The sequence below is a fragment of the Hyaena hyaena genome, unplaced genomic scaffold, assembly GCF_003009895.1.
Source record: "Hyaena hyaena isolate Hyena2069 unplaced genomic scaffold, ASM300989v1 scaffold_629, whole genome shotgun sequence".
Taxonomy (NCBI): domain Eukaryota; kingdom Metazoa; phylum Chordata; class Mammalia; order Carnivora; family Hyaenidae; genus Hyaena; species Hyaena hyaena.
Genome location: NW_024081262.1, coordinates 613,950 through 640,451, shown reverse-complemented (window position 1 = coordinate 640,451; position 26,502 = coordinate 613,950). Strand labels below are relative to the sequence as shown.

Below are 26,502 nucleotides of genomic sequence, written 5' to 3'. Positions count from 1 at the left end.
ACTAGCTTCTAGAAATTTCTCCCAGTAACAGAAATTAACAAAGTATACACCATAAATACAAATTAGAAACCTTGTTCTTTATCCAGGTTTCTTAGGGAGTTCTGAAGTGGAGACAGAGCAAAAAAAAAAAAAAAAATTGCTTAAATATATGAGAGTCTTTGCTATCAGAGAAGGGAAATTACTGCCTCTTAGAGCCTCATCAAATTGTAGCACAAAGATTAGATTATGACTGCATCGCTCAATAATGTAACCCCCCTAATCCACAGTAAATGAATCAGTTTAAAAAGGGGGGGGGGTTAGGGGCAAGCATACCACCTTAAGATACAGAGGAATGTACAGACTTAATAAAAGTTGCTTATGTGCAATCGTGGGTTTATCACACTTGTGAGAGCAGGGGAGCAAAGCCCTCCAACTGCAGAAACCCGGCCTCTTCCCCTTCCCTTCCCATCCCTCTCTCCTCCTCACCCCTAGGCCCAGCAAGTCCTGTCTATCATGCAGCCAGCAGCCAGCATATTTTATCATGTCTTCAAACTCCAGGCACACTCTCTGGTAAAGACAATAACAGAGGGGGGAGTGACAATCTCTGATGAAACACCAATCTACTTTAGAGCTTGTTTTTAACTTTATTCCCTATTACATACATTTAGAAAGTAGCAGCAGCAATCAGCTGGGAGAAGAAAGGGAAGCTCGTCTATAAACTTACGGGAAAGTATTTTTTTAAAAAAATGTAAAAGCTAAGTTGTTAAGCACAGAACTCACATCAGAATACAAAGCAGGACTCTGGCACCTGAGAACATCTGCCTACCTGTAGCAGAAAGACCCCTGGAAGAGCAGGGGGCCTATGAAGTAAAACCCTGTGTTCCCTAGTTCATCTGGGAGAGTGTACAGACAGGGCTTTGGCTGCAGGTAATTCTAAGAAATTATCCCAGAAAAGGAGAGGACTAGGGCAAGTGAATCAGGGAAGAACAGAAACTCACAACTAGAGCTGTATTCTTGAGTCGATGACTACCTGGCTGAAACTCCATCCCAGCGGGACCCTTTAAGGAGCAGTGTAGACAGCGCCTCAAAGTTGCCCACCAATGGGGCAGGAGGGGGGTCACCTCACAGGCTGTTTGACTGTGGGTGCAGGATTACCCCACAGGGGTAGGTATAAACACCTCACCCTCTCACACTGCACAGGCGTAAGTGAAGAGTGGATTCCCCACAAAAAGCACTGTGCAATGCAAGAGCTCTGCAGTGCGGTTGAGGGGAGGCGCTGCCAAACCCAGGGAAGTCTGTGGTGGTAATGGCAATGGCAATGCAAATGCCAGAGAGGAAGGCAGAAGAGGGGAATGCTATAGCCCAGGAGCCACTGCTTCAGACTATGGGGACATCTGCATCCAAAAGAAGCCAACAGCACAACTGGCAGTACCTCTAGAAAGACCTTTACTGGGCAAAAACAGAGACAAGGTGAAAATATGGCTCCTGATACTTAATACAGTTTTGCTTTTGTTAAGAAAGTGATGTTTAATTTTATTTGAAATTTATGTTATTGGAGGCTGTGATATACTGGGCAGGAACACATGCACACATCTAACTGACATATTTATATCATTCAGTTTTTTGCCTAATGACTAATTAGTTTAAAAAGACAACAAGAGGGGCACCTGGGTGGCTCAGCTGGTTAACCTTCAGATTTCGGCTCAGGTCATGATCTCATCATTCCAGAGTTCAAGCCCCGCATCAGGCTCTGTGCTGACAGCTCAGAGCTTGGGGCCTGCTTTGGGTTCTGTGTCTGTCTGTCTCTCTTTCTGCCCCTCCCATGCTCATGTTCTACCTCTCTCTCAAAAACAAGTAAGCACTTAAAAAAAAAAAGGAACAAGAAAAATTACAACAGCATATCTAAACGTCTGGAACTTAAAATGGCAGTTTTGAAATCTACAATGGAAAAAGAGGGACATACATTTTAAAACTGCCATACTGCAAGACCCTCTGCCAAAATGCCAATCTGGAATATGTATGTGTGTGTATATGTATGTGTATGTGTGTGTGCATGCACATGTGTATAATTTAAGGGCCAATCATATGACAAGGACAATAAAACAAAATGCTAAGAGGAAGAAAAAACCCCCGAAGGTATTGTCTTCCTTTTTTTTAAACTAACTCAAACACATAGGATGGTAAAGGCAAAGTCATTTAAATCATTTCCTTAGTAATACAAGTAATATTTAAATAGATTTAATAGTGCTGCTCCAAACCAATGAATTATGGGTTTAAAACCTATTAAAATGTAATGTTTTTTTCCTGAGCTGAGAGGAGAGAGATTTAAATCCACTGAATTTTAATATTTCAGCTTGAGCTGCAGGAGGTAGAGAAAGTCCAAATGAACTATTCCATCAGCACCATTCAAGCATGAACATTTTAATCAGTTTTACTTCCTTGGAGTTCTCTAACACAGTTTACGCTGTCATTCTGAAAGCACTTAACACAGAGAGTGTGAAAAACCACCAAGGCTTGTTATTGCCTTCACAATTGATGGCAAATAATTTTGCAGACTTCCTATCATTAAAATGTCACTGCTAAAAATTGAGGTTCAGCATTTCTTGTGCTAAACTGCATTTTCCTACAAACACCATGGCATACCTGTTCTTAAGAAATTTTTTAAGGAGGTGGGGCTTTTTTTAAATGCATATTTCTATATTTTTCCCCCCTCAAAGAGTTAGGTTAAAAAAGAGGGTGGAGGGAAATCCAAAGGAACCCCAATTTCTATTTATACAAACCAAACATTTTCTTCTCCCATGTTCATGCTAACAAAACTTTTTTCTTTTCCTAATGGTAACTTCTTTAGTGAAATTCTTCTGAGGTTCCAAGCCAGTCTCCTTTATTAAGCATAACCACATTTACACAGCATGTGCTGATTATATAGTGTAATGGATTTAAAAAGCATTTTAAGACAGTCAGATGACTCAATTTAATAATACAGGAAATGAAAACATCATTTCTAATTAGATCATATTACTGATTTAAAACTACAATTTGTGTGCTGTTCCAACAGTGTGATCTCGCAGAGATTCTAATTTAAAAACACAGTGGCTAGTAGGACACATGACAAGATCAAACTAGATACATAACATTCCCTCAGCCCATTTAGGGGAACTCCGGGAAAGCGTCAGGGAAATGTGAGATATGACGAATTCAAAACAAAACACAAAATATTGACTGTAGAATACAACGCAGGAGTTTTCCTGGGTTTTTGCTTATAAATAAAAGATAAATGATATTTGACTTACTTCAATCTATCAACAGTTTTAAACTGAACATGACCTGTGAAAGAAATCATTATAACTGTGTTTCATTCCATTAAACACAACTAGCTTATTGTCAAGAGAACAAGCCGCCTCTCCAGGTTTTGGGCTCACTTCAGCATTTTGCATTTAAACTGCATGGATCACTGGTTTGGCTCATTTACCAATGAAGGTAGAATAATATTGCAGAGTTAAAAAGGTGCTTCATCAGATTTCATTAAATCTGGGCACATTTGCGCTTGTCTGGATGGTGCGCATACATATAAAACAGATACATATGTAGTGATAAACAAATGAAGGCCTGTCTGCAGGGGCTTTCAGTGGGTCTTTCTTTGCCTCTTGGGAGGAAAATTTTCATTCCCTCAGTGGAGAAAATCACTGCTGACCACATTCCTAAAACCAAGTACAAAAGTCTGAAGACTGACCTTCCCCCCCATTACTTTTGGTAGCAAGTCAAAATACCACCTCACAACACACACCCTGTGAAGGGAAGGTGCACAATGTTACAAAAGGGAAGGAGAATTCCACAATGTTACAAAACTGAAAACTACCCCACTGAAGGCACCATCAGGACTGAAACAGACAAAGACCACACACTACAGAGAACACCAGAAGTAGCAATGTATCAAGTGAGTTTGTAATGGGGCTCTTCCTTGTAACTTGCGTTGTGGCTCCCTAAAACTGCTGGGTTTGTTTCTCTATTTCTGCAATCTATTTTTCAGAATAGTCAGATTATGGGACTGTGACTCCATTTTCTGGTCAGACACGAATAATCTGGAATCCTCCCCGCCCCCCAGATTCACAAACAGCACGTGCTGCTTTTGATAGCTTGCCACTCTACTGAGTTAGCTCTCCAAGTAAGTTTTTAGGTCACAGAATTAAATTTGCTGTGTTTTAATAATAAAATCCACATATATACAACATGTCTGTCAGTAACTTGACTAGAGTCTAATAAATCATCCTTTCCCTGAGAAAAGGCAATCTGCCATCCCATTCAAAACAAAGTATGTAAAGTGAAATAGATAGGAAACAATATTAAAACTATACTTGATGTTTCAGTGAAGGGACGGGAACTTGTTCTGACTTTTAGATCTTTCCTCGTATTTTTAAATAATATCCAACATAAAACAATGGGTTTTTGATGCAGATTCATCTCTCCACTGTACAGACAGTAACTAAGAAGACTCGAAAAAGAAACAAAACAGCCAGAAACAGCAGAGGCCAACCAGTCCTAAGGTAAGATGGCTACTTGCCTTTTAGCAGTTCACGGGAACAATGAACACTAACTAAACCAGAAATGACACAGCACGCCCCCGCCCCCCAGTCTCTCTACAGGCATTCTCTCCTTCAAAAGCAGACAGGTGAAGCACTGAGAAATGCAGGTTCTCCATCCCCAGTGACCTTATGGGGTCAGGTGACCAAAATACATCCCAATGGGAATACCACACGGGCTTCAAGCGAACACAATTCCCTCTGGAATATACATATGCACCTAACTTTCATGCTTTTTCAACTTTTTAAAAAACTGTAACATACTGCTATTTCCTGGAGTTGTTGGAAATAAAAATTAATTGTGAAACGTATTCATTTCTTCTCCCATCCCTGGAGCTAGAAAACGTACTACAAAAGAGTCTCCATGGCTTGTTCTGATTTGGCCTTGTTTCCAAGAGGGCACTTCCGAGGAAATAAAGGTTACCCCTTCCCACTGTCTCCCAATTTACTATCCGTATTTGCTTGTGGTCAGAGGGACACAAAATAAGAGCTCAAAATTGGCGATTAAAAAACAAGCTCCAATCAGACTACTGCTCTGCCACCATGGCCACTGGGCCCAGAGTTCTGATTTCCTTATTAAAAGACAGAGGCATAATTGAAGCAATATCTTCACTCCAGATTGATTATCAAGCGACCCTTATCCGCATCTTCACTCAGCAATTTGAATTTTAATGAAAGTAAATGGAATAATTAGCATTTCAAAGTGTGTTTGATACACTGAGGGGGAGAGAAAAAAAAAAGTGAAAAGACTTTTGTGTATAACCGATACACAAAAGAAGTGTTTGGGAGGGGCAGAGAAAGGAAAGGATAGTTGTATTGTCTTCATTAGAATAATCTAAGGCATGGTTTGTACCCAAAGGCATAAATGATATGGATACTGTGTGCTCTTCAACTAAGATTTTTCAGCTTTATTATCCCTTCTGCTTTTTAGCACCTTATTTATTAATTGTTACCTTAGTCTGAGAAAAGAAAAATCTAAGTGGAGTCGGAGTGACTGCCCAAACCCATGAATTCCAGGAGGATTTCTATGCAACATGAATGTTACATTCGCCAGGAAGGACTTTCTAACGGGGCCTCTGATTCTGCCAAAAGGTGCACCTTTCACCTACTATTCGTACTACAAACGGCCACAAGCCCTTAAGAACCGCTCTTCACAGGGGAGGAAGAGGAGTGGGGAGATTAAAAAAAAAAGTACATTTCACCAAAAAATGGTATCAAGGTACTCTATATTTGTGGAAAGATCAAAGAAATCAGGTCATTTTAACATCAGGGCAATGTCCACCTCTTTTCAGGCCTAGCCCGGCAACAGGAACTGATTGCAAAGTAAAGAAATATTATGACAAAAAGAACTATCTAGGCTCCGTAGGGAGAATTTCCGCGAACATGTCCACTGGAATTGGTGAGACTGTGATCCAGAGTTTCTGAGGCAGCCATCCAATTTCACAGGAGACAGAAGGCAAAGTGCTTAATTTCCCTTTGTGGTCCTCTATTGCCTTCTGCCCTTTTGATGGCACAAAATTTAAAGAGAGCAAGCGAGCCGATGACACACACTAAGATCAGAGCTAAAATGGAAAGGCCACGTACCCCAATGATGGCGTTCAGCTCGGCCATGGTCACCTGCTTGGCCCGTTCCACAGCCTGCACCACTTGTTGCTGGTGCTATAAATGAAGATCAGAAACAGAATACAATTATTTGCTTTCTAGTCAGTCAAGAACAGCTTTTCCTAACGCGTCCTCTAACTTCAGTTACATGCAAACAGGCTTTAGGGGGTCTCTGTACTTCACACAGAAGCCCCCTGGTGGGGGGCGGGCAGACTGGCAAGGGCAAGTTGGGTCTCTACTGCAGAGCAGGAACCGGGCACCTGACTGCGCCCTACGATGAGGAGAAGCAGCTCCGATTTCTCTCTGGCATCAGAGGTGCACTGTGACCCGTCTCCCACTGACGCTGACAAACAAAACACACCCCCGTCCGTCCCACCTGCTTTCTTTGTACCCCCTGTTCTCCGCCCTCTGCATAAGAAGTCTGAAAACATTTCCTAGCAGTACTTATTTTTAAAATTTCTCCTGGTATTTGTTACAGTAAGCACTAGAAGGCCACTCAGAATTAAACGTGTATTTTCTTCTGGAAATGTAAAAGTGTTCATGCTCTAATTCCTATCGTGAAGGGCTGCATATTTTGAAAAGAGATGAAAAATATACAGCTTCGACTAGCAGTCAAGTTTAAGGACTTTGGGGGTTGCTTTCACCTGCAACAGAAAAACTAAAACCTACAAGTCTCAGTTATATTCTTCTTTAGGAAAACCACGATGGCGAGGTGAGGAAAATCCTTCCCTCTACCCCTGATTCAGTTCTAAAGAGAAGGAGCTGGAACGGAGTATTGGTAAGTTTTGTAATACCTTAAAAAAAAAAAAAAAAAAATTAAGTAGCACAGGAGTCCCTGCACGCAGCGCTCACTCGCATCTGGACATTCACGAGTGCTGGCACAAGTACCCCATATATAAATACTATTCGCCACCGAATGCACCTCAACAGTCTAGTATCAATCCACTCGAACAGGTCTCCTTGGATTATTTTCAACTAGGTTTACTGAATGAAGAGCCAAAAAGACTGCGCTATGAGACAGGCCCTCCTCTGTGTGGCTAGTGAGAATCTGGTCTTGCAGGACCCCAGGTGAGAAATGTAACTGAAGTGAATACATAGCTTAGCTAACCTATTGCTTAATACACACAAAGAGGTAAGCCATCAATTATATATGAAATTCCCTTTGAGCTACCTGTCTTGACATTACAAAACTCTCAAAGATGCAGTTACTGAGACTAACGAGGGTGGCCAATATTTCCACCTCCCAGCTGTGCAGGGTAAAGGGGAGTGTGGAGTGTGGGAAAGGAAACTGCCTTAGTTATCCACGTGTAGTGTTTTCACCCTTGCTTTCCTATCAGAGATGTGTACTTTATGCCTATCATCTAATGGAAAGAAAAATGTCAAACAGATCACTGCATTTTAAGCTTTTACTTAAACTCTGAACATTAAACTATGTGCCTTTGATTTTTTTTTTTTTTTAATTGTAAGTTTCAAAGCAAGGGCTTCAGAAACAATCCCAAAGTCTTTCTAGATATCTCTGTCCATTCTCTTACTTTGGGAATAAAATGTCTGCCAAAGTGAAATATTTCATTTCCTTCTTTCTTTGAAGAAAGTGAAAGTCCTAAAGATTTATAAGACGCGGGAAGGAACAGAGAGGCATACTCAATAAAAAGACGAGTAATAGCAGTTTTCCCTTGAAGCTGGCCTACGCAGTATGCTAACCAACGAGTTCAGGTTTAGGTTTAAAGCAATCTAGGTGTTGGTGTCAGGAAAAATGGCAGTACTTGGAAAACAGAGAAAAAAGACATGTAAGACAACTCTAGGATTTTTCTAATACTCAAAATGAGCATACGGGCTGAAACTATTATGGGATTTTCCACTTTTTACTTTCCAACATTCAACAACAGATGCTCCAAACTTCCAAGAAACTGAAAACCAAAGGACCACATGAACACACATCCAACCACGTATCATTCATTCCACTCGTGGAACCATCCACTCAACAAAAGCCTCTTTAAAGCTCTTACTCTGTGCAATTTCTATATATTGCTGAAATATTTCCATATTAGTGAAAGGTCATCTACTTTATGTTAAGCATTCAAAGAACAGTTCCGTAAGATATGCAGAAAATGTATCTATTTAGGGGCCTTTCTACCAAGAAGATTGTTCAACTCTTGCTTCATAAACTAGATTCCAACTGCCATGATGGGCAAAGAGGCCTTAGGCAGTGGGGGTATCTTTCTGGCTCAGCATTAAAATATCAACGCATTTAGTGAGAAAACCAGAAACACAGCAGTGAACCGTAACACTGACATCTGATGCTCCTGTAGAAACTCTTGCTAAAAAGCTAAAATGACAATGGAAGTCATGATTCAGCTCCTTCGTTTTCTCTCATGACAGTGGCCATGGGCTAATACAACATCTGAACCTTACCTGCCATTCAGGATTTTACCTCCCTATTTCAGCTTACAACTGTGAATCATCTGCTGTTAAAGGACCTTTTGAACAGAAGCTCCCTAAGGCAAAGAACAGCTCCTCCCGATGTGCTCTGAAAGCACCAGAAACACCTGGCCACCAAGACGTGTCTCACTCAGCCACATCATAACGTCAGGTAAGGTGAGAAAATTAAATCTCAGGAAAGAAGGCGCAAGTGATCATAAAAGAAAAAAAAATGAACACTGGAGGAAGATGCCTAAAATACTCTCAGAAACCGACCCAGAGATGGCACTGTGTTTTCCGTTTCCAAATTTTAACAAACAAGCTCTCTGACTCAGAAAATAGAGCAAGCTTTCACATCTTAGAGCCCTGATGGCTTTCCCATTCTGTGCGCCATCATCTCTCCCCCTTTGCTTCCCCTTCCCCGTCTGTCCCTCTCCCTCCCACTCCACCCAGCATCTCATTTCCTCTCCCACCACCCGCTTCCCCTCTGCCACCTCACCACAAGTGATGGCAGGCCCTCCAGCCCCGGGTCGGCCTGAAGAAGGCAACCTTGCCAAGGCCTCCTCTTACAGCCCAAGCTGCTCACTCACAGGGGCGCTCCTGTCTGAGCTCTCTACCAACATCAACAAATAAGATGCTACTAAGAATACATCGATAAAGCCTAAGGCAAGAGAAGGGGGCCTCTAACTGGGATTTGCAAGAGAAAAAAATGCGCAGTTTTTATTTATTCTTTGCAATACTGTGATTTATAGTTTTGGAAAAGAAATTCTTAAGGGAAAAAAAATAACGTGATTATGGCTACATGACCCTAAGTTTACTAAAAGCTCACTGAATTGTACACTTAGAACAAATGAATTTTATGATGTGTAAGTTATATCTCAATTAAATACTGTGATTTAAGAAATACAAGCATGGACTGGGGGGGAGGGGAAGGCCACAAAAATGAAATTCTATACATTAAGTCAACCACCTACTTAACTTTCATCATAAAATCTTTTTTTGCATTTGTTCCAGAAAGTACTGAGAATAATTTTTTTTTTAACAAGAAAGAGGCAGAAACAATGTAAGTCCTAAGTCCAACAAAGCCAGCTGAGAAACAGACCTTAACAAACCACCGACATGTGTGACAGGTATTTAATGTATGTTTCTGGGAAGAGAATACAATGACAATGCCTGCCAGGCCAATGCTGTTGGGTATGGCAATAGATGCAGTACTTTGAATAACAACAAGAAAAAAAAACCCTCTATGTTACAACTTAGATTTTTTTTTTTAAATACCCCCTTCCTTACCTCCCTTATCGATAGGGGTAGTGGGGAGTTAAAGGCAGAGGTATAAAATGAAGTAGGATTTTTTCCAATAAACCACTGACGTTCCTGACATGTGGGGATGCAAGAGTGAGCAGCTGAGAACATGGCCTCACTACTGCGGGGAGCACTCCCAGACATTGAGCATCTTCTACTACACAGAACCCAGCGCAGAAAATATTCGGGGAGGTTGTAGGAAGGAATGCCCAGCATACTTTCTGGAGCATGGGGAAAGGTCTGCATTCTTATTCACTCATTCAATTATTTATTAAGAACCTACCGTGCACCAGACAACTGTGGTAGGAACTACGACTTGAGTCACGAACAAGACACTCAGTGAACGAGTAATACTCACGAGGCTTGGTAATTACAACTGGAGGGTAATTTCCATGAAGAAACTTACAGGATGCTACGCAATCACTTAGTGGGGAAATATCTCGTGGAATTCACGGCTGGGGGCAGGATCCGGATGGAAGCTGACCCTAACCAAGACATGAAGGATGTGCAGGAGTTCTGTGGGTGAAGCAAGAAGAGAACCCCCGGCAGTGAGAAGAGCCCTGGAGAAGCTCCCGAAGGAGAAAGGGTTTTTTCTGTCAAGGAAGAGAATGAATGGGTGGCTGCGAGAGAAGAGTAGGGAAGGGGAAAAGTTGAGAGAGACAAACGCAAGATAGGATTCTGACAGCCTTCTAGAGCCTGACAAGACACACGTGCAAAACTTGCACATGGAAGACGCATCCACAGAAAGAAAAGAGGACAGCACGCGGAGTCCCGTGAGCAGGGCATGGGCACACCCGACCAAATCATGTACTCGTGTAAGGGACACGTGTAAGGCGGGAGCAGCCCAACGCTGATGGGCTTTGCATGACATGCAAAACACTTGGTGGGACTTTATCCGGGCGAAGCCACTTGTTGTTACAAATTTTAAAGCAGCTGAGTGCTATCAGTTCTGCATTTTAGGAAGACGGACCTGGCAGAGTAAAGGAGCTGGATGACAGGGAGGTGAACCAGACAGGAGGGAGAACACGTAGAAAGCTAAAGCCAGATTCTAGGGTGAAATAGAAGCCTGAACTTGGACCAAATGCCCCTCCCGCTCACCAGACTCATCAGCCACATGTACTAAAAAGCCACTCACTCAGAACGAGAAAGGCCCTCAGTAATCATGGACCCAGGCGGCAGGAGTGCCCCAGGCACTGTAACAACAAACCGAGCACCTTTCCCAATGCCTATAGATTTCTAAAGGCTGCCCCGGCAGAGGGCATCAGGGTGGTGGCCTCACAGTATCAACCACAGGCCAAAAGCGTTTCCTCTGTCACACCCAACAAGTAGTCTCTGCTTCATCGTATCCTCTGGAAGGGACCTCACTACCTCATGTACAAGCTTCTCCCACTTGGGGATAATGGGCTCTAATCCTGATTAGAAATCAGAACTTCTTCCATGGGACCCAATTTTGCCTCCACATCCTCCTCCCCTGGAGTGCACTTCAAGAACATGAAAATGACATTATCATTAACATATATTTTCACCTTCTCTACTCCAGGTTAAATAACCCCAGGCCACTGGCTCTAGGCCACTCATCCTCTGACCACGCCTCTTGCACTCTAGGTGACAAGACAGAATATTCGGTATGGCTAAGTGAGTCAAATCTGAGCGAAAGGGTCACTCTGTGTCCAGTAAGTCAGGCTAAAATCCTACTAAGCCTTTTCAGCAACTCTACCAAGTTTACTAGCACAAATAAGCTTTAACTTCGAATCAGCTTTTCCTCAGTGGTAGCCTAAGAAATGTTAGTCTGACAAGAAATTAGGTGTTACTTAACAAAAACAAAACCCACTGGGTTTAATTTGGCTGATACCTGGTAAACGGCAGATATTCCCTGAGCTTCAAATCTCAAAGAGAGTGAACCTATATGCAGGGTTTTCCAAACAATTTTGGCTGTGGAACGTGGTATTAAAGCTTGGGTAATGCCACCCAAGGCTTTTTCCTACGGACCATTTAGTCTCACCATCTCCATTCTCAGCCACATTAAGGACAGAGCATTCTTCACAGACTTGTCCAGTAAGTTCTAGAGCCCGTACTTTCCACCAGAACTTTCTGCAATGTTGGAAACATTCTAAATCTGTGCTAATAACATGGTAGCCACTAGTCACATACAGGTGGATACTGAGCACTTGAAATAGGGCTAATGTGACTTAACCTGTAACCTTACTTAACTTTGATTAATTTTAATTTAAATCTAAATAGCCACATATGGCTTTGGCTACTATATTAGACATTTCAAGTTCTATTTAAAGTATTTTAAATCTATTTAAACTATTCTAAAGCTTAGCTCCGGTAACAACCCAATCACTATCTAACTGAAAGTCAAAGAAATGAGGAGGTTCCTCAAATGCACCTTAATTTTTTTAGACACATACAGACACAGCGCTTGGCATTGCTGCCTTTGAAAGGAGGCCAACATGAAAACTTGCAGAAAAGTTTTTCCTCCTGAAAATCATTTACTTGCTGAGGGCAAGCAGGGCATAATGCCGCTTGCCCTCAGCAAGTAATAAGGATCTCACCAAATATCCAACTGTCACCAAAATGCACGGTCAATCACACAGAACAAGCCAACTGGTCAAACCAGGGCACATGGGACAGGATTATATTCCCTGATGCCTCATTCAGTAGCGTGTGGAAGAAAAAATAACAACACAAACCAGATTTAAGTGAAAGGCTAGCCAACGTGAGTAATCAGAAAATGAGACAAAATCCATTAAAGTCCCAATCTAGGTATATTAGTCATTTGAGAACATTCCTTAGATATATAGCATTGTGGTAACACATTACCAGCACTGACAAAACAGCCCTGACTGCAGAACAGATGTGTCCTGTGAAGGCTGCTGGCATTTAAGGGAACCAACTCTGAAGATGGTCTTACAGGTGTCACTGCGTACTTATCAGGGGCTCTCTGGTGATTTCAGCCAAGCTCACCTACATCAAACCATGTTATCACAAGCCATTGATTCCTTACAAAGTTAACAAGCAATAAGATGAGTTAACCTGGTGCCATTGTGAGGCGAGAACACCGCCACCAGTGCATGTAACCACTGTATTTTGTTCATTTCCTCCCTGAGGCACAATATGAAAGTGACTGATCACATTTTTCAACTTCCATTTTACAATTATTCTACACATGCAAAATGTGGTTCAGAGTAATTCAGTCCCCTCTTAGCCCAGGTACCAACAAGACAGCATCTGAGATACACTCCTATTTCATATTGCAGTAGGCGTATGTTTTCCATCAAATCAGAAGGACCAAATCTATGGCATGTGCAAAATAGAAATTGATGCATCAGGGCTATTCTTGCCTTTTGGAATTGGAACTTAAATCAACATGTATTATCACTACCATGTAATTGTGGACTGTTTTCTACTATCTATGTGCAATGTAGAGCACCCAAATAAATCTACAGAATTCTAGAGGAAAACACTATTTGGTTCTACTCATTAGATGGGCTAACAGGGTAACAAAAACCAAGTTTTTAGTTAAAATTAAATTTGTGCCAGAAAGCATTCAATTTGGAATGGTCTCTTGTCCCTAAGAGAAAAATAAAAATAAAAGACTGAAAAAATTTCACTCTTAATTTCCCTTTTATGCCCTAAAATTTCCAATGACCAGAGAACTATGTCAAATGTGGTCAAAAGAATGGCTTAAATTCTTTACTTCATTTACTAAATCAAAACTTTCACACACAAGGAAAGAAACAGCCAGTTGCTAGTATGCCCAGCCCCCAAAGCCGGGCTCTGCCATGACTTGGCCTCAGCCTGGAGACGAGTCTACAGGGCTCCTCTACCAGCCTCCTAAGCAGTTCTCCTTCCACTTAAGTCACTCAAGAAATGAGAAACGGGTGCTGAGGGGCGAGTACTGGAGGTAAATCCGAACTTACTAGCACCCATAAAGTCTATAGGTCTATAAGACAGCTCCTGAAATCACTGATGGAGAGAGAGTCCATCTACAAGCTACTCGTAAAAACAAAACCAACTTGAGCAAAGCAACCAGGTATTTTGAGAACAGCCAGTCCCCAACTGGACTGAGAAGTCTGTTTTTCTAGATAGTGTTGTGGGTAAAGCACAGACACCGTCCAAAACCACTGCGTCTCTGGAGGTGAGCTCTACAGGTTGAACACCGTTTGGATCTTGCAGCCTGGGAAGATTCGGGCGTTGCTAAACTGGAAAATTAATTTTTGGAGCTAGAAGAGAATTACCCTTGGGGCTACCTAATATGCCTCACTGAGATTTTTAGCTAGTTCACAGCCCTGGGTTCAGTTTTAATTTACATTTTTTTTCCTCTCTAAGAAGGACATTAGAGAGGAAGATAACTAATTCATTCTTCCAAAAGGCAGTGACTGACAAGGGGAGGGAGGGCTGGTTCCAGGTCTTCTCGAAAAGGAAACTCAGAGCTTTGCTGCTCCACTGCACCGGCCCTACTGCCGCCCGGCAGCCGGCAGGGCTATGCGTGCTAAGCTGCACGTGGGTAATCCCAAGTAATCCTCGCGGTGACAGCATGCATCCCATGCTATTATTAACCTCATGTACAGATAAGGAAACTGAGGCTTAGAGAGGCAAACCACTTGCTAAAGGTCACCCAGCTTTACTTGGTTAGAGTAAGCTTTGCAATTTGTTGTAACAGGGAGGCCAGGACTCGACCCAGATCCAACTGTCATCATTCTGGCATCTCCCGCTTATGGACTGCCAACGGGGACTTGATTATTTATAGCTCCTCCCCTGCAAAGGAGACCCGAAGCAGGAGAGGGAAGAATTTCCCACTTACTACACTGAGATCTGCCTTTTAAAGAGGAAATTTGAGGGCAGATTTGAGAAAAGACATCAGTCTTACCCATTCCTAAAAGCCAAAAGAAAGTAGGAGGAAAAAAAACGGAAAAAACCTCATAAGCTTTCCTTAAATTCTGGCATTAGGGATCCTATAAAATTTTTAGAATCGTATGTGATACGGACTCACTTTAATGACAAAACTTGGCAATATTTTTTGTCTAATGTCTGGGACTTCGGAAGCAGTTGTATATGACTGCAACAAGCACATCGTTAAAATACATATTGGCCGTAACTCTAAAAAATGTTTTTGTGAAATCTGACAGGAAAATTTTTTTTTCCGTGACTGTTTCCTGAGATACGTCAGCACGTTTCAAGTACTTCTGAACTACACTTACACAACTGATTTAAAAAAAAAAAAAAAAGACCTGCGTTAAAACTTGCGTTACGGGTATTTAATAACTACCACTCAGTATTATAGGTAGTGTTTCTAAATTTTAGAAGAAAGGGTACACTAGTCACAAGCAATATTCAGCAGGTACACTGATGAGCACATGGGGGCTAAATTAAAAGCAGACTTCTCAAAGTATGTGAATTTACCTCTTGTTGCTGTCAAACTCAAAAAAAAAAAAATCCCTCAGCCACCGTCCTATAGCTTATGTACTAGTCTTCAGGGAATGTTTTTCTTTTTTTCTAAATACAATCACTTAATTTTTAAATAAAAACGTTTTAAAATAAATTCTAATGCCACAGCTGCCCACTTGGCAGTGGGACTGTCACACAGAGAGCCGGTGTTAAAAGATCAGATTAAGAGCCTTCAGTCCTGGCACCAAGTGACGCTCACAGCCATGCAAGAGTGATTTTCCATGCCTCTGAAGAGACAGGAAATAGAATTCATCTTCCTCTAATAACCTGCCTCCTCCCCTCCCTCCAGATTACGGTCCATCTGGCCTCGGGATAGAAGCGAGGAGTCTGATGCTCGCAGAATGCCCAGAAGATGAAACAAGGTGGGCAATGCTCAGACACAAAACATCAGAGAGGCCTGGGTTAGACAGGAACAAACATGTCTGCGGCCCACACATTGAAAGATAGACAACACACCTTACGGAACTGAAAAAAGAAGAGCCAATTAAGTCCAAAGTAAGCAAAAGAAAAGATATACACAGAATCAGGAGTCAGAAAATTTATGACACAGGTCATTCATTACACACAAATCAAGGACTGCAACCAAGAAATGTCAAAAGTTTCAGGGAAATAAACAGTAAGTGGTGAGATCATGATGCCCTCTTCCCGGCCTAATGCAGAGGAAAGGAGTTGCGAGTATCTCCCCTTGGCTTTCCTCTGAGGGGTCCAACTTCCTTAGCCAATTAATTCCAGTCCAGTCTTGCTCAGCACCACTACCATTACACACTCCCTCCCGGCTGGACCTGCTTGCACAAACAACATAACTCATGTGGAAAAGCAACCTCTCTGTCAATCAGCTCCACTAACACCCCCACAACCTCCTAGCACTTCTGTGTGTAACCCCACAGATCCTGCAAAAATGCCTTGGGAATAAGCTCTTCCACTGATTATATATAGAGGATGTATGCCTGCAAAGGCCTCAAGTCTAATCCTACCTCGGGGGTCGTGCAAACTCTCCCCTCCACCTTGGGATAGAACACCTCAGCATGGTTACGGCTCTGTGGGCTACACATCTTTCCCCTCCTCTACCTCCATGAAGCAGAGCCGCCTCAACTAGAAAGAAATACACACTGGTCTGGACTGGGCCAAGCGTGGCTCTGCTTCCTAAAGAAATGCAACAGGCCTCTTAACTCTCCCTCCCACTCCACCCAATCCAGTCACAAAAGCAAACCCTGAGTAGAAGTGGGTAAATGGGGATACAGTGGGCCGTGGTTTTGTGGTCGCAGCTAACAGGGGAGAAAGACAGCTCATCCTTTGTTGTTTGTGGTCCAGAAGAGCATTTGAAATCAGCATGTTAACTCGGGTTCACGGTGTGTGAATATGAGCACCTCCGTGAGATATATATCCGACGAAGGGTACCCACGGTTACCAAGGTCTAACCTAGTTCAAACCAAATAAAAAGTCGCAGAGGAATCCGCATATCTGATACACGCCCGTGCTCGAATACCCGCTGCACGCTTGCGGTGGGCACATGGACCGCTCTCCTGGAAAGCAATGCCACCACACATCCAGAGAGGCGAAGGCTGGGAGGAGAGTGCTCCTCGCCCGCGGCATAGAGCTCTGCGGTGCAAGTCCACGAGTGAGCTGCTTGCCTTCTGACGGCTCATCTGACCTGAGCAAAGGAAGGATTCAGTAATCCCGAAGTGACAATGATCTCTTTCTAGCACTTTCACCTAAACTCTGTATCTACCAAAAGCAAGCAAGCAAACCAGAGGAGAGGAAGAAAGCCACAAGGAAGCCACCACACATTAGAACTGCACCTTCTTGTTCCAACACGAGTGCGTGTGCAGATAGTGTGCACTTCCACTGGTGGGGAGCAAGAGGAAGTGTGTGAGCTACACAACAGGTCGTGGCCATGCACAAGGTCTGCGATACGCAGAGCACGGAGCCCACCCCACCCCCATGTCTTTTTCCAAGGGCACAGGGTGCTAAGGCTTCATCAGGTTAATTCATCAAGTAAGAGGTAACCTTTGTAAAGTAGGCGGCCAAAGGTTACATTAGTTACCGTTTACAATATAAAGCACTTCCTATGGATAGGTCTTCTGCCAGCGCTTAAAGCCCAGTGACAAAAATGTAGGACAAGCCCTTCTGGGTAAGTTTTCAATCAACCCTGTTAGATGCCATTATGAAAACCAGTCACAATTCTAGCAACACTACATCGTCCAATGACAGCAAAACATTTTAACAATTGGATTTTGCTTCACACATTAGAAAATGTTCCATTATATGAACACAATTATATTCCGCTGAATGTTAATAAGGTGTAGACATTGGAATGTGAACACTGTATCTTAGAAATGGGCCATACAAACACCAAGAGACGGACAAGGCCAAAGAGACAGTTCCGCAATCTCTTTTCTGCAAAACCACTAAAATGGCACCTTCTGGCGCAGCGCCTCAAACCAACCGCCTTACCTCTTGGGACAGGAAGGGAATGACTTGTGCACAGATAGCATTCAGCCTCTTGACAATCTCAGCCTGTATAAAAATAAAAATAAAAAATAAAAAGGAAAGGAAAGCAATAAAGAGAACAGTCAGCTGGTTACAAATTCCAGAAATATTAACAGGATGATATTAAAACACACTTTATATTCTGGCTGGCATATTTCCTTAGGAAGAGGAAAACTCTCATCAGCAAGCCCATTAAAAAGAGGCAGTGACAACAGTGCCACATTAATAGTACGATTTATTAACCAGCATTCATCTTAAAAAGTCAACCTTCAAGCACCAGGACAACATAAGAAGGAATTTAATTTTCATGACTGCGAATCAGTCTTCAAAAGCCTTCAATAGGACCCTTGTTCATTCTGATGTGTTTTTTTTTTTCATAAAACCTGGAGTTTTTAGAGTTTTGATAGTACAGATACATTCTTCCCACCATCCCAATTTCTCTCGATTAGTAACTCACTGGATTCCTACAGCTGGGGTCTTTGCTTTCAAGTCCCCAACCTCCCAAAAGATAGCACCCAACCAACTCAAATAAGTGGATGAATTCAGACACTTAGTTATAAATTGTTGAGAAACAGTGCATTTTCTTCAATCATGAAAATTTCCACACGCGTCCCACCAGGGTTTTCACTGTGCAGAGGTGTAGAACATGGTAAAATTTTCCTCGACTTAGCAGAAAGCAATTTGTATGTATATGAAAACTAACGCTGGGAACGTTATTTATTCCTGTACTACAGATCTGCGAGGTCGCAGCAATATCTGGTAATAGAGTCTATTCTCTAATAATGTTTTCAAATATAGAAATTTTCTATCAATAGGATAGTACAGTAAGTTTAAAAGAAAAAAAAAAAGACATATCCCCACTAACTTTTCTTTAAAAATCTACCCAGAGCTTCACTGATGTTCATCTTAATTTGTATTATCAGATGGTTGTTTATATACTTCGGTATGGGACACGTAAGCACCGAATTTTTCTATACACATACATACAAAACAGCTTACATTTTAATGATGGGGTGGGGTGAAAGACAGCACAGAAGTGTTGAGAGGAAGAAAATGTAAAGCAATTACTATTCCTGAGACATTCTTAAAATCAAGTCCATCCAGGGTCAGTTTCTCATTTTGTAAGCAGACAAAAATGCTCTTTTTCTTGCAAAGTCATTACCAGAATGACAGCGACACTCTACTTGTGCAATCTAGGTTCCCTTCTTTCATCAGCAAACCTTTTGACTTTGCAGCTATGCAATCTTTTAAATGCCAGCACCTTAAAAACTGCCAGCCAAAACACAAATTCACCATGAAGGAAGTTTCAAACCTAAGCTTTCCATCCCAGTCTGCATTCCTAACAGAATGGACAAAACCCCAGCACCAATATGCAGCAGTGAATAAGGACCCAACTGCGCTGACCTGATTTAATTTACTGCACTGGCCCCATGGAGCATTTAGGGATCCTTTAAGAATGCTTAAACCACCATGAAAAGCTGCATTGGGAATCACCAAACCACTCTCCACCTGGACGGACATACCACAGTGGTTATGGGGTGAAATTCCTGTGTGAGCCAAGAAAATAGAGTAGCATTCACCAGACCGAAAGCACTGCATCTCAAAGGCATTTAGTTGTTAAGCTTTTTGTAGGGAGAGGTGGAGGGGGAGAGAATAAAAGATAATGAGACACTTTGGGGCAGACCAAACTGATGATTCTAATGCTTAGAACCATCTGCCAAGCATATTTTCCTCATTATGTTGTTTACATAAATAAAATAGTCCCTTGCTAGGAAGGTTTAAAAATGTGTGGGCACATAAGAAAACGGAGTTCTTTAGTTTGCCTACATAATCTAGGCAATAAAGACTACTCTAAGGAAACTTACTCATCAGGCAAAATAGAGGCCAAAGGTATTTATTTGGCCTCTTCAATTTTGGACCAGGCTATTTTAAGTCTAAGCACGGGGGGGGGGGGGGGGGGGAAGCACACTGCATATTCTTAAGACTAAATGTAAAAAAGTTCATTTATTCATGTATATTAACATACAAAACAGAAAAAGGGGAGGATCTTCCAAACTTTTTCTTTATAGGTCTCCTTTTGTTTAAAAGACTTCTTAATTTCTTTAAGTTGTCATGCCAATGGATTTTTCATGGTCTGGCTAATTGGCAGCAGGGGGGGTGGGATGTGTGTGTGATTTCATAAAATTAAGCAGGTCATTCCTCACTTTGAAAGCTGAAGTTGCCTCGGAAACACTGCTGCTTCCATGGTCAACTCATTTTGTCTCTTTTGTCCCACAGGACCCGGCTTTCGGGAGGCATCATTTATTTACAGGCCTTTCCACTGGGCTTCAGTGATCAGCCAATAATGCTGTGGACACACACTTCTAATGGCCTGTGTTTTGAAACTGAGTCTAATCTAATGGCGAGGGGCCCAAACTCCTTTTCCAGCACAGCCATTAAAGGATGTAGGTTATTGCTGTTGTCACCATTGATATTTGTCATTGTAATGTAATTAGGGCCCTAAAATGATGCATTACAGCCCTTGGCACAGCTTCTATTAAAATCTTTTCTTCTGCTCACTGAACTGCGACCTGCTTTCTGATGAATAACAGACAGACAGCTTTAGGGTAAGGAGCAGATTCATCAAAGAAGTATTTTTCAGCTTTGGGGAAAGAGAGGGGGGAAAAAGGCAACCCAGGAGGAAAAGCACTAGGGGAGGAAAAGCCACAATACCCATTTGAATTTCATCTGACCACTTGAAATTCTGATTGCGTCTGATGAATCTTGCTTAGACAATATATCCCCGGTCTTCGAATCACATGGTTAATCAGGGCTCTAATCTGCTATCCATCAGCCTATGCCAGGACTGCAGCTTCCAATCAGATTGATAGGCGATGTGGCTCATGCTTCCCTGAGCAAGTACATTCACAGATCACCCATTTCAACGAGCAAGGCTTCTGAAATACTGCTGTCAGAGCTGCTGGCTGTTCCCGTGGTATTTGGGGCCTTACAGGACGCCGCCAGACTCCTGTCAGTAGATGCCCATGATATTCCAAAATGGCATTAATGGCCCCAGTGAAAGGACAATTGTTTGTGCCAAAACATAACAAAGTAATTTGTTTTCACAGCCATAATTTGCCAAATCCATTAATAATCTTTGATACTTCTATATGTCTTCCTCTAGCCATCAAGATGGTCATTTAAAAGTAAGTTTCACATATAATATTTTCCTTCCCTCAATTCACTACCATTCTATGAACTGCTCCTGTAATTTCCCACCTTTATGCAACCATCCAAAAAAAAAGAACAAATGACCACCCCCCCCAACACACATACACACACACACCCCCCAAACTGGGCAAAATGGTTCAGAAAAGGGCATTCTATGAAAATGCCTTGGCTGTGCACCCAACACTTGGCACATGAATGCTGAAAGTCTAAGCAACTCTAAACAGAAATGGCCAGTGGCCTAGCAGCACTAGTTCATCATGGAACAGAAAAAATACAGGCAAAAAGCTTTCATCCCTTTTTTCTTCACACTCGAACTCAAGAGCTATTGGAAAATTTATTAACTACTACCTTGCAACATGGGAAAGCAACATCAGGCACTGAAAAGAATGCCACATATCAATCACTAGATTAAAAAAGTAACAAATCCTGGAGAACACGGTATCAAATACATATTTTCTTTATCACTTACAACAAATGACATGAGTCATTTAAATAAGACAAAACACTGGTTAAGCCTACCCCTGAATTGAATTACATCCCCTCAAATAGTTGTAATATAATAAAAATCTAATTTTTTATTTAGATTACTTCCGCCTAGATGATTTCCTTAAAAAATTAAACAAATTTTATTTTTATGACATAATTAACTTGAAAGAAAGTATAGATAACTTTATTTTAGTAATCAAAAAGATGTATCAGAAGCAATTATTGGTTTAAAAAAATATTTCTTGGAGTTTTAGTCTCTCATCAAAATAGGAGCCACCTTACTACACAGTACTGTTGAAATAAAAAACCATTTCAGCAGCCAGTAAGAAAACAACAAAACATGAACAATTACAGTTTCAGAAAAACATTCTTGAAGAATAACATTTCACAATTAATTTGCTTTTTACAGTAGCTTCTTTGCCAAAACCATTTTCAAGACAGACTATTTTTTTTCAGTTTTTATCACGAACATACATTCACCAATTATATAAAACACTTTTAAAAAGTGATGAAAAAGTTCTTATTGCATCTGAAATCCTTTCTGAAGTACAACCTTGCAAGCCTCTCCTTCACCCAGAACCAAAGATTGTAATTTTTTAATTTTAATCAGAAAATTATCTTCATTTGTTCATTGATCTGTTCCAAATTTTCTGAGAAGTGGCCTAACATCTAGAACTGATCCAGCTTGCCCCTATATTAAAACATCAGAGGAGTAATCAGAAATTCTTTCAGATCTACTAAAAATCCAGACTAAACATAAGGAAAAATACTCAAGTAGGACTATTTCTCAAAACGGACAACCCAGATTTTATCTTGTCATCAAAATTCAACTTTACAAAAGAAAGAACATATAATGGACAAAACTAATTTTATGTATTAAAAAAAGAAAAGCCAGATTGGAATAAGGCATAGACATTCAGATCAAAGGTACAGTCTGCATTGATGGCAAGCTGGTAAACAAGATACCTCAGTTTTATTTTAGTTCAGGTACTTATCTTGCACAAAATATTTTATATTGCTTAATAGAGCAATAAATGAAGTGATACCATTGTAAGAATCAAGTTAATAGTAAAACATCTATCAGTTTCCATAAAGGACTGATTCAAATTACTAAGACTTTTTTTTTTTTTTTGGTGCAAGTATTAAGACTTTTAAAAGCGCTCATCATCCCATCATCCCCACTTCCTCTAATAAGAAAGACATACTGTCCAGGAGTACTCAATTAGTCTTCCCTTGAATGATATGAAAGTGCCAATATTCAACTAATTTTTAGCCACCACCCAACCTCCGCCTCCCCCAGGGAGTTGAACTAAAGCAATGATTATACTGACAGGAATACCGCAAAGCGGTGTCGATCTGCTTTGTGTTTCGAACTCATGTTTATGGTAATTTACTGAGCCCTAAAAATGCTATAAAGTACCCAATATGTAGTTCAGTTAATTGCATACAATGAAGTAACTCATTTGTTTGTCCTACCAAGATATACAGGTGCTACCGTTTGTGGCGCTAGTGCAAGAATACTCAGGACGATGCCTTTCCTGAAGAGTATGGAGGGATGCCTACATTTCATGGAAACTGTTCCAATCCGCCCCCCAAAGGTAAGGCTGTGTTTTACTGAAGTGTTTTTGCAATGATTAGAAAAAAGTGCCCTTTCCTCTCATCTCTTGAGCTTTCCAGGTCTTTAAGGGAAATCCCAGATAGTTGCCTATTATCCTTACTCTACCTTCTGGGCTCTCATTATTGTTTAAATACTGCTCCAAGTGTTGAGAGTGATATATTATCAAGGTTAAGAACAATGATGGTTGTGCCAGACATCCAACTGCTCCTACAAGGTCAAATCATTTCGGTTCTCAAGTCTGAAAAACACTGTGACCAATGTTATCGTGACTATGTTCCATTCCACCAGAGGGGAGTGGAGGGGAAAATGGGGAAAAAGATGGGAGGGAAAAGTGGGATGTCAGGAGCAGGGAGAGAAAATGACCTTCTCTGGTGAGTTTAACCTTAGCCTTCACGGAACATGGTGGTGCTGGTCAGAGAACCTGATTACTCTGAATCCTAAGACACTCATGTCAGTGTGTCATTACAAAGACCTGCTTGCTACTTTCTGATTTCTTTTTTCTCTCTTCCTGTTTCTGAATCAATCTCTCACTAACTCTCTTTTCACTTTACTGTTTCCTACTGACATAAATGCACAAATGCCTTTGAAAGCTAATTTACAACTAAGTATTCTCACACTTAGCAATAGTACAAAAAGGGACAAATATTCCTTATGCCCATGGTAGGGGAGTATCATTTACCTTGGTTTTTCCCCATATGATCTATGTGATTAAACTGTATGTAGAAAAGATCTAAAGACACAGGAACTTTGGATACTGGAATAAAACCAGCAAGACAAATAAAAACACTAATGGTTCTTAAACGTTCTCATCAAGGATACTTACCTCCAAGAAAGCAATAAACCGCCTTTCGTACACTGAGAGCCATGCTCTGTTTCTCAGTCTCTCCTCTCACATTAGACTAAAGGTGTTCTTTTCTGTTTTCTTTTTATCTCCATTTTGCATAAAATATATGTCTATATCCACATTCTTCAGCACTTCTTTTCCTCTCATCCTTTCAATTCTAGCACGGCCTCTACTGGCTTCCCCTCGCGCCTCCCAATCATATAAACTTTCAAGTCTCTGAAGCCATTGCTGTCAAGATACCCTTCCATCCCCTTACTCTTTCCTTGCCTTGATAAATAGCCAGCTCTTATCAGAACCACGGGTGTGCTCCTCTGCTGTCTGCACTCACACTGATCAGCCAAATACTCCCGCTACAAACTGGGTCTAGGCATAGCAGGCAATGGAGTCTATGCGCCCCTACTTGGCTAGAGCAGAAAAGAACAGAATCTCCAAATGGGGGTAAATAACCCATGCAAGCATGAGGGAGAGTCCCTGTGCCTGATCTTCCCAAGGCTTGCTGCCAACTCACCTTTTCTGTCTCAGCCCAAGGTCACCTCAGACATCTTCACTCCCCATCCTCGGACTCCTTCTCCCAGTCATCCTCTGGCCTATTACAGCCCTTTCTTCACTGCATTTAGAATCATCTGAAACAATCTCATGTGTTCTTGTTTACATGGATGAGAACAGTGCTTCTCAAACTTGAATGTGCAGACCAATAACCCAGAAATCTTGTTAATATCCAGCCTGGAGTGGGGCCTGACGGTCTCTACACTTCTTTTATTGTTTGTTTGTTTGTTTATTTTTTACAAATAGTTTATTGTCAAGTTGGTTTCCATATAACACCCAGTGCTCATCTCCACAAGTGCCCCTCTCCGTGCCCACCTCCCTCTCCCCCCCCACATCCATCAGTCCTCAGTTTTTGTCAGCATTCAAGAGTCTCTCATGGTTTGCCTCTCTCCCTTTCCCCCACTATTTCCCCCCTCCTTCTCCCCCATGGTCCTCCGTTAAGTTCCTCCTAATCCTCCTATACGTGCAAACATATGATATTTGTCCTTCTCTGCCTGACTTATTTCGCTCAGCATAACACCCTCAAGGTCCATCCATGTTGCTACACAAGGCCAGGTCTCTACACTTCTAACAAGCTGCAAAGCAACACAGGCGCTGGGTGGCCAGGCTCTCTGGGGTGCAGTCTGCAAATGGGCAGCAGGCTCAGCAAAGGCAGAGATCTCGGTCTACAGCCCCCGTGTGGGCTAAGCAAAAGGCACTCACAAGTATCTCCCGGATGGACAGAAGCAACCTCAGTTCAGTCAGGTGGTTGGAAGCTCCTACGATCTTCCACAAGCGCACTCAGGCTGAGAATAGTTAGAGCACTTCAACCAGAAAGGAAGATCCATCCCGGAGGTCCTGCTCATACTCCCATTTGGTTTGTTTACCTTCCTAACACACACCTTTTCTGGCATTTAGGATGCCTGAGGCTCAACGAATAACAAGTAATCTAATCTCGGCAGGTAACAAAAGGAAATGCAAATTCACTCTGGAAAATTCCTGACTCATAATTAAATGACTACAACTTCCATTCCGAAACCTTAGCAGGATACGTGTTTTAAAAGGTATTTGGGAAATATGATAAGATGCCACTCCAGCCTCCTGAGATTACTCACACCAGACTGCTGATCCCCTCACCCAGCTGAACTGGTCCATCTGTTAGACAGCATACAGGGGGAGCCCTGCATACAGGCTGAAGACAGATCTCCACAGTGGCATCTTCAGAGTACACCAGTGTGGTAACTCGCAGAGCCCAAGGAAGGGCCCGGCCCCGGTCAGGCCGCAGCATCCACACTCTCCAAGGAAGTAAAAGAGCAGTTCCTGGTCATCGAGGCTTAGTGGGTCACACGCACCCTCCCACACATGCCGAGCCCACTCCGAATGTGGACCATCAGACCTGCAGCCCGAGGACTCCTACAGGGAACATACCAATGGGATCCCTTCCAAACAGGGGCCAGAAATCACTGGGATCCATCTGTAGATTCAAATATGCAAACTCCCTCCCCACCTTTCCCTGAAAAGCCTGTTTGAAGACTCTCACTGTAGGGGGAGGTTTTTCCCCTAGAACCTACTAATTCCTGACGGGTTTTGTGTGGTTTTGTCCTTCGTGCAATGTGGACACTGAAGTCCACCACCAGTCAATGACTCCTCACCCAAACTCTCCTAGTGACTCACAGAGGTGTGAACCCCACAGGCTGCGAGAAGCCACTGTGGCAAGCTAGTTAAGAAATTAAAGAAGAAAAAGGAGTCCCAGACCACAGACTGTTGTCTCTCTATAATCAGAAAAATAGCATTATCTCTACAGTCAGGCTCACGCCTACATTTACTTTTTTTTAATGTCTTTTTTTTTTTTTAACTTTTGAGAGAGAAAGAGAGACAGACAGCGTGAGCAGAGGAGGGCAGAGAGAGAGGGAGACACAGAATCTGAAGCAGGCTCCAGGCTCTGAGCTGTCAGCACAGACCCTCACACAGTGCTCGAACTCACGAACCGTGATTGT

At 42.0% G+C, this 26,502-nt stretch overlaps 1 protein-coding gene across 10 annotated transcripts in view; it reads right to left on the bottom strand.

Moving 5' to 3' along the window:
* The window catches only part of TLE4 (TLE family member 4, transcriptional corepressor), a 139,559-nt gene that overhangs the window by 87,685 nt on the left and 25,372 nt on the right, over nucleotides 1–26,502 (bottom strand). For 4 of the 10 annotated variants that reach the window (XM_039257632.1, XM_039257633.1, XM_039257634.1 and 1 more), the window contains 2 exons: nucleotides 17,787–17,849; nucleotides 6,141–6,215 (listed from right to left, as the gene is read on the bottom strand). The exons of 1 other annotated variant lie outside the window; for it this stretch is intronic. In XM_039257632.1, coding sequence (XP_039113563.1) covers nucleotides 6,141–6,215; nucleotides 17,787–17,849 — 138 coding nt within the window. The remainder of the gene's footprint in view (nucleotides 1–6,140; nucleotides 6,216–17,786; nucleotides 17,850–26,502) is intronic. 5 more of the 10 variants (XM_039257638.1, XM_039257640.1, XM_039257641.1 and 2 more) reach the window with 2 other exon arrangements.